The 8465-nt window shown below is 34.2% G+C and overlaps 2 protein-coding genes across 2 annotated transcripts; one reads left to right on the plus strand and one right to left on the minus strand.

Annotated features, from left to right (window-relative positions):
• Positions 1–176: 176 nt before the first annotated feature.
• Positions 177–2854, minus strand: LOTGIDRAFT_156040 (hypothetical protein; the record flags this gene model as incomplete). Its single annotated transcript, XM_009046078.1, has 4 exons — positions 177–739; positions 1698–1773; positions 2076–2118; positions 2838–2854. The coding sequence occupies 4 exons, from the start codon at positions 2852–2854 to the stop codon at positions 177–179; spliced, it is 699 nt and encodes a 232-aa protein (XP_009044326.1).
• Positions 2855–3405: 551 nt separating this feature from the next.
• LOTGIDRAFT_229917 (hypothetical protein) lies at positions 3406–7240 on the plus strand (the record flags this gene model as incomplete). The annotated part of the gene is made up of 7 exons (XM_009046079.1): positions 3406–3486; positions 3879–3945; positions 4999–5097; positions 5302–5445; positions 6059–6140; positions 6572–6629; positions 7102–7240. 7 exons carry the CDS (start codon positions 3406–3408, stop codon positions 7168–7170), a joined length of 600 nt encoding a protein of 199 aa, XP_009044327.1. The 3' UTR covers positions 7171–7240.
• Positions 7241–8465: the final 1225 nt, after the last annotated feature.

Consider the following 8465-nt stretch of genomic DNA (forward strand, 5'->3'; position numbering starts at 1 on the left):
ACAAAAACGCCTCTAGTGTTGATTACTATTAAAACTACTTAAAAATAAAAATGGACTGCTCATGTATATATTTTGGATTGATCCTGGATGTGCAGGACTATAATTCACCATCAATAATTTCCAAATATTAATTAATTAGTACTAATGAATCAGATTAACGTAGATTTTAGGGTGTTTTATAAATCATCAATGACTGACTGAGGAGAAAACCTGTAGGATAGAAGATCTTCAGGTGATATCCTGATGAATTTGATCAGTTTCCCCAAGGTTTCCACATCAGCAATAGCATTATCTGCATCATAGGTAATATCAAGCAAGGATTTTGCAAGATCTACTTGTTTGTGAGACTGGCCAGGATAAAGTTTCCAAAAAATCTTCCATGAATCAATAAGATTAGTAACATTGTTTAGAAATAGATCAACAGTGTTGGTATTAACAAAAGCTGAAGCTATAACTGGAAAATCAAATTTTCTACCGTAATGAGCAACTAACACTACATTAGGAAAATTTTTCAACCATTTAAAAAGTTTCTGGATAGCAATTGTAATGGATACATGTTCAACATTCTTGCCATGTACTGTCATGATGCCATCTTCAGTAACTTTGGTACCGTTAACTTCTTCAGCTCCTGGAGATATTGGAACTTTAGGAAGAACATAGGTAGAAAATAATTTATTGGAATCTAATTCACTGGCAGCAATTTGTGTGATATGTGGAATTTCTTTATTTTCTTTATCATCTGCAATTAAATAAGAACAAAATATTACTTAAACATTCCTAAAGAAAGCTTGCCAGGCAAGGTAACATACGCCCACTACCAGCTGTCAGAAATGATAAAACAGTCTGTAGTGGTCTAATATGTGAAATCAATCATCCCATTGTTACTAATTTCAAGCTTTACTAAGGCCCTACTCGTTTACAACCAATCTGAAACTGGATTCCAAAGATGTGTTACTCGTTTACAACGGTTTGCCCTGAATTCGAATCCGTGAATCCACCTCCTAGGGCAGATTCGTCGGATTCAAGATGGGGTCATTCATAGGGCACTTATAATTTTAAATTAGTCTTGATTTTCAAATATGTTTCACTCGTTTACAACACGATTCTGATGTCCCAAACCGGTTTCGAATTTTTTGTAATCGAGTAGGGCCTAAGGTCTCATACCAAGTTTCATCAAGATTGGATAAAAAATGTAGTCTCTATCAGGCCTGTAAGCCAAATTAGACGGATTGAATTAATTCAAGGGCAATAACTCCAAAAAAAAAAATCATCCAATTATTGGCATTTTTGAACTGGAGATCAATTTATACATGCATACCAAGTTTCATCGAGATCAGATGAAAACTGCAGCCTTTATTGTGCATACAAGCCAATTTGAAGCGTTTTTACTAAGTCATGGGCAATAACTCTGAAACCTTTCTTCCGATTATAACCAATTTCGAACTTGACCGAGATTTCAACAATATATACATGCATACCAAGTTTTTCAAGATGAGATTAAAGCTGTAGCCTCTATCGTGCATACAAGAAATGTGGACGGACTGACAGGGGCGACGGCAACATGTGGTTGTGGTCGTATAAAAACCCAAAAAAAAAAAAAAATTGTAACTCAATTACTGAAGCTCAAATACGACAGGTTTTTGAATTTCAATTTGAAAAAATACTTTCAGCGAATTAAAAAATAGTAAATGACTTACAAAGGCCAGTTGTTTCCAAATCAAACATTATAAATGTCTGTTTTTTGGATGTAGCCATAATTATCTCTTTTCCACCCTGTAATAACGTAAAACAAAATATGTGTGACGATTTCTGACTGAAAGGGGCAGCCAATGAAATCATTACCCTCTCCAACGCTGGGATTTTGTGACACAAACAAAAGATGAATTCAGTGTCTAATGCTTCTCAAAACACAGCTTTTGTTCACGCTACGAAATCCAAGCTTTGGAGAGGGCAGGAATTTGATTAGCTGGCAGTGTTAATTAACTGACAAATGTTCAAGAAGGCTGTCTTTAGACCCTAACTGAAGTGACTACATTCAAAATAAAAATCAAATTTATGATAAAAATCAAATTTACCTGTTGAATATTTAACTTCCTGGTGTAATGTACTGGTTTTCGTCTGAAATCACAAATACCCTGATTATTAAAAAGGGAAAAATAAAGTTAAATTATTACCAAAGATGTCCTTATCCACAACTGCGCATATGACAAAGAAAATCATGTGTATTGAGAAACTTTATAGGGAAAGGCCTGCCATTTCTAAGAAATGATAATTTATCTCAGGTATTCAGTAATCACAAAAGGGTGCACTTGTTTTTTTAAAAGGGCAAAAATATTGCAAACCAGAAAATATTTTTGAAATATTCTATTGACATCTATGTATCTTCTTGAACTGAATTTATTTTAAAAAATATAATTAAAACAGAGTACTAATTGTTAATTAAGCAGTTTGACCTAGTTTTGGTGTTTGGCCTCATTAAGACTGAATATATTTCTCTACAATTAGGTGTTTATTTTGCTTAAATCCGTACACTAGTTATTTACACCTACCAAAAAGCATAATGAACTTGAGTAATTTTAAAAAATAGTTCTGGCTTTAAAAATTTAACGGCGTTTTTTTTTTAGTTAAAACTTTCATATATGTTTAGGGACATATTTCTCTAGATTTTGGTTTATAGTTTTCACAAAATTTTAGCAAAACCATTACAACCTATAATAAAATTGGAATGCCCCTTTAAGTTTGGGGACACGTTGAGACCTCATGTATAATTACTTCCTTTATTCATTTGTCAACCAGCCAGTACATGACTCATTAGAAATAAACCAGATCGAAATTACCTGGTATAATAAATCATTTCTAGAGAAGTCAAGGATTAATTCTTTGGAAGTTTTATTTAACTACACAGAAATAACACACACAAACATAGTTTACAGCCATTTTGAATCTCTACCTTGATCTTGTGCTTTGGCCCCCCCACTTTCAAATTTTATCATTTCCATAGTGAAAGAATAGCCTGTGGCCCCCCCCCCCCCCTGGATTTATTTTGTGGCCCTTGCCCGCCCCCATCACCTAATGTTTCCCAGAGATGCCTTTGATTCACTGTATCTATGGAAACTGTAAGTATATAACAGAAGTTCAGTCTTACCTGTTTCAGTAATATCCATGACAATCTTAAGGTCAGAAATATTTCGTTTCCAGTTCCATTCTGTAGGTAGACCTATTCTCCAGGTTTTAAGGTCTTCAAATAAGAAAGAGCTTTGAAGATAGCTTGCCAGGCAAGGTAATATACGCCCAATGGCAGCTTTGATTGTGAATAAAAATATTTGGCAGTACAGTAACAATCACCAGTATGAAATATTCAACCTTCAGTCATACTTTCAAACATTTTGGGTGATAATGAACAAAATGTCCCCTCTAGAGTGTTTAAAAGCTGAAATTGAACGTGTTTTCATGAACATGGGCAATAATTCTTATGAATATTTTCTAGTAATTGTGGACAGACGGATTGACGAACAGACTTGGGTGACGCCAATTCAAATCAATAAATATAACATCTGCTGAGAAAATTATCAAATATAAACTGCTAATTTGTTTGGGTTGGTAAACAAGTCGGTTGAAACTTGAAGATCGAATATGCTTATTTGTAGTTATCTCCCTTGATAGAATTTGAAAGCGTCGTAACAGAAATTTCAATGAACACTCCCAGACTATATCCTTGTCATAGACAGGTATAGTTTGGGCGTCAGAGACTATTTTATTGTCAGCTTTGTCTGATGGTGACAGATGGGCGCATTAATGTGTGGGCGTCTAAAAAGTGCCAAAAGCCTAACAAATTATGTCTCGTTCCTACTTTGAATTATATTGTTTGTATTTTGTAGGGTATGAATGAAATTCTAGGTCCTATATATTATACATTTGCTTCTGACCCAGATACAGAATGTAAAGGTAAGGTCTTGAAACTGTTGAAAACTATCAGGCTGTGTACAATGTTGTAAATTACATAAGATTTCCTTTGTAGGCTGTAAATTTCAAAACTACTTCTAACTAATTCTTGAAACTTAACTGATATAAAAATTCAGTTTTTTCTCTGAAAAATATACTAATCAAACGTAAAAAGAAATTGATCAATTTCATTGATTGACCAATCGGATGACTGGAACACTAAAACCATTCTTTTATACTTTAATCTGATTGGATAATAAAACTTAAAATTGATTTTAGTGATAGACCAATCAGATGGTGGGAAAACTAAGATCATCAGGTTTTTTTGAGAATTATGTCTAATTCATAAGAATTTAAAGATGGGTTCCCTTATTTTCATTTATGAATGTGTGTGTGTGTGTGCGTGGGAGGGGGGGGGGGAGGGGGGGGGGTTGTCTTCAAAATTTGCTGAACCGAAACGGAATTTAAATGCTCAAATCTGCAACATGAAAAAATGGAACGATTTAAGTTTGATAAAATTACTAAAAGAATTAGATACTGGAAGAACTAGTGGCCACAGAATTGCCAAATGAGGCTCACATTACCAGGCATTAAAGATGGGTTCCCCTATTTTCATTTATGAAAATGAAAATGCTAATACTTATATGAATAGAAAGTAGAGGTGTTCAAAAATACCAGTTTGTCTCACATGTCCATAATTAATTCATAATTAGCTAAATTAGAAGAGAATTACCAGCAGGATTCCAATGAGTGACCAATCAAAAAAGGACAAAAAGTCTTTTTTTGTTTATCCAGACTGTACATACATGGACATACATGTATATGATTGGTTAAAATTCTTAATTATATGCAATAAGAACATAATGATTTGATTAAGAATACATGATAATTCATTAGAAACATCTATTAATCAAATAGTTTGCTTAATTTGACTCTAAAAAATAAGGAAACCATCTTTAAATGACATATAAATCTTGTCAAGACTTTTTGTAGCTATATGGCACTCTATACAGAATGCGTTTTTTAAAATCCACAATTTAATTTCTTATTTTCTAGAATGGGCTGAAGCAGATTCATTTTTCTGTTTTACTAATTTAATGGCCGAAATTCGAGATCATTTTATTAAAACATTGGACGATTCAGATTGTGGTATAGGTTAGTATGTTTTTCATCGTCTCTTATTATATATTTCTACCATGTTTCACTTTAGCAGGTAAACCTCATATAAAGACTGAGATTATAAGTATTCATGATGTCAAACTATTTTATTAAAATACAATACTGAAGGCTGAAATTTTGAATGGTCCCATCCACGAAAATTGAGCCCATACAAATACAATTCACCATTTTGTCCTACAGGGTACTCAATGAATATGTTAATGGACGAGATTCGAATCAGAGATCCTATTTTAAGCCACCGTATGTCAGAACAAGACTTAAAGCCACAGTATTTTGCATTCAGATGGATCACATTGATGTTGTCTCAAGAATTTCCTTTACCAGGTTTGTATTCTTCATTTACAGGTATTCATGCCATTCGAATAACCTGCTTATTTATGACATCCAGCTTGCTAACATAAGTCCAGTTCAATCCGTCATAGGTCCAGATAATTTGCATTCAGCATTTGATCCAGAGCGACCAGTCTGTAACTTGAACGACCAGAATCACCTTATCGTGTGACAATCTCGACATAATTCTGGTAAATAATGACTGCCATTTAGAACTCTAGAACTCTGCTCTAGCAAAACTTCGGATGCCTTCGGATTTACGGAACTGTGGTGGCTCAGTGAGTTAGATGCTTGCTAACCCAAAGGTCTAGAGTTCAATCCAAGGATAGGTCAAGAAAAACCCTTAGGTTTGTTATTCCAGTTTCCCCCAACCGTTCAGTGATGCAGGTAAGAGGGACTGACATGGAAAAAGCGTCTAGTCGTTCGGATGGGACAATAAACAGAGGCCCTGTGTGCTACAGACTGAACACGTTAAAGAAACTTCAACAGTTGGAAATTCAAAAGAGAGGAGGCTGATGCCGCCGTTCTTACAAAGTTTCCCTCATTGTACACTGGAGGCTCTTGTCATTGAATTAGTATCATGTAACTGAATTTCATATCATTTCAGATGTGTTGAGAATATGGGATTCATTATTTGCAGATAAATTACGTTTTGATTTTCTGATCAAAGTTTGTTGTTCTATGTTAATGTAAGTCATCATTCCATCAGAAAATTATTTGTACTTTTTATAGAGACTTGGCCCCGTCATTAGGGTGGGGTTCGTGGGGGCTGGGGTCCGTGGGGGCTGGGCTCCAGCAAGTAGAATTAAGCCTCAGCAAAACCACCTTCACTTCTGCAGCGATTGCTTCATTTACAGTGTCTTTGTTCAAAATCAAAAAGATATAGATTTTGATACGTTTGTGGCATCAAAAAAGCGCAAAATCTAAGCCCCAGTACCAATTCATTCCTGGCGATGGGGCTGCCTACAGAGCTACTGGAATAAGTGAGCAGGTGATATATATACTAAGAATTCTATTGGTTGAAAAGTTGAAATTATTAGTTTAAACCAATGTAATATGATTATACAATATAAATTATGAAGAGTACATGGTAATAGATTGAATTGTGTTTCTTTTTTAGTTTATTAAGAAACGATATATTAGTCAATGATTTCCCCTCAAACATGAAATTATTACAGGTTGGTATTTTTTTTGTACTTTTTTCCACCAAAAAGTTTTTCTGCAGGACATTCATTTCGTTGAGAAAATTATTCAATTGCATTTGTATCAACTGCGAGACTAGAATGCTGCTAGTTACCGTCTTGAATTGAACATTGATTGCCATATTGAAAATAAAATAGTTCCGGTTGCTTCCGTTCAAATGACGGAATGATTATTTTTAGAATCAGAGTATCCAGTTTGTGTATCTTTAAGTATCAAGTAGTTAGTGTAGAATTTATTTTTTATATATACCATAATGAAACAACCAATAAATATTCATGACATTTTGTTATTGGAGTAAAATAATTTTTGTGAAAATGAAAATTATTTTGTCTTTTTTAATCTTTTTGAATTTTTTAATTACACAGTGATTTGACTACTCTATTCTAGCCAATCGAAATCATCACCGTTATCATTACCATTGGGTCATTTTTTTTTTTCGCATTTCAGAATTTTCCATATACCACTGTAGAGGTTCAGAAAGTATTGGCCAAGGCTGTAGAAATGGTTCATCGGTAGCACAGCTAGTTATTTTTATGTAAATTTCTGTTTTATATCATGTCGTGTTACTTGCGCCAAACAAATTTGCGAAACATAACTTTGGCACCAAAACTTGTGGAATATGATATGCCATTTTCAAATCAGAATAAACATTGGGCTCATGGAATAGTTCTGCAAATATACGAAAGCACCGGCTTATAACTAGGGTTAGATATAAGTTTATCTAGATGGCTATTTTTTAAGGCAGAGACTCGTCAAAGGATTGGATCAAAATTTTACACGTACAATATTTTTTGTGGGTTCAAGCAAATTTGTAAAGTAAAGTCATCGAATGTCACAAAAAATTTAAAGATGGATCCCCTTATTTTCACTTAAATTTGAATCTATATTTTGCTTAAATAGAATTATTATTAACATCATGCTTCCATAGTTCAATATAAGTCATTTGAATAATGAGTTCGCCCAGAGAATAAGTGAGGGTACATAACAGTATCAGTGGCGGGGCCAGCCTTCCCAGACAGAGGTTACAAATAGGGGGTAGACTGACTCAATGGGGGTACAACTGTCGAGGCTAAATTTGGCAACTCTGTGGGATTGATTGATTGATTTGGTGCATTCTGACACATTTTGGGACAAAAAACGTATAAAGAAATATTTTAAAATTTGTCAAAGATAAAGTGGGGGTACAATTGGGGGTGAAAACTATTTTTCTAGGAGGGTAAATGTACCTGTACCCTCGCTGGCACCTCCACCATTACATAATTGAGACTTCTCAGGATGGCCAAAGGCGTTTTTGTCGGCCCATTTGACTTGGTTTCGATTTGGTGCAGTTTCGATTAGATTAGTAGTGGTCTACAAATGCGAAATTTGATATGGGTGATTAGGCAATATGGCTGCCTCTGCTGACAACAAAAGAAAGTCATTTATTTGGATTATTATTATTATTATCATTGTTGAACTTCAACATGCTGCCATCTTTAAAAAAAAATCTAATCGCCTAACAACCTCCTCGGACGATTAGCCTAATCAGTTAAGGTAAACTTTCTCACAAATGTATCGATTAGCCTAAACTTCCTGGCTCACAAATGCACAAAATAGCTAGTCCATCAAATCGAATCGGCCCACAAAAACGCCTCAAGTATGTATCAACATTTTCCACTTTTAATGAGCGACAGTCAACTGTAAAAATACTCATAAAGGTATATATTGATGAGAATATTAAAGATATGTTGTCCTTTAAGTTTGGAAGTGAGAAAAGCAAGTCATATACACCTTTATTTTTTATTTTGATTAAAATATTAAAAGGATGATGC

The sequence above is a fragment of the Lottia gigantea genome (assembly GCF_000327385.1).
Source record: "Lottia gigantea unplaced genomic scaffold LOTGIsca_10, whole genome shotgun sequence".
Lineage (NCBI taxonomy): Eukaryota > Metazoa > Mollusca > Gastropoda > Lottiidae > Lottia > Lottia gigantea.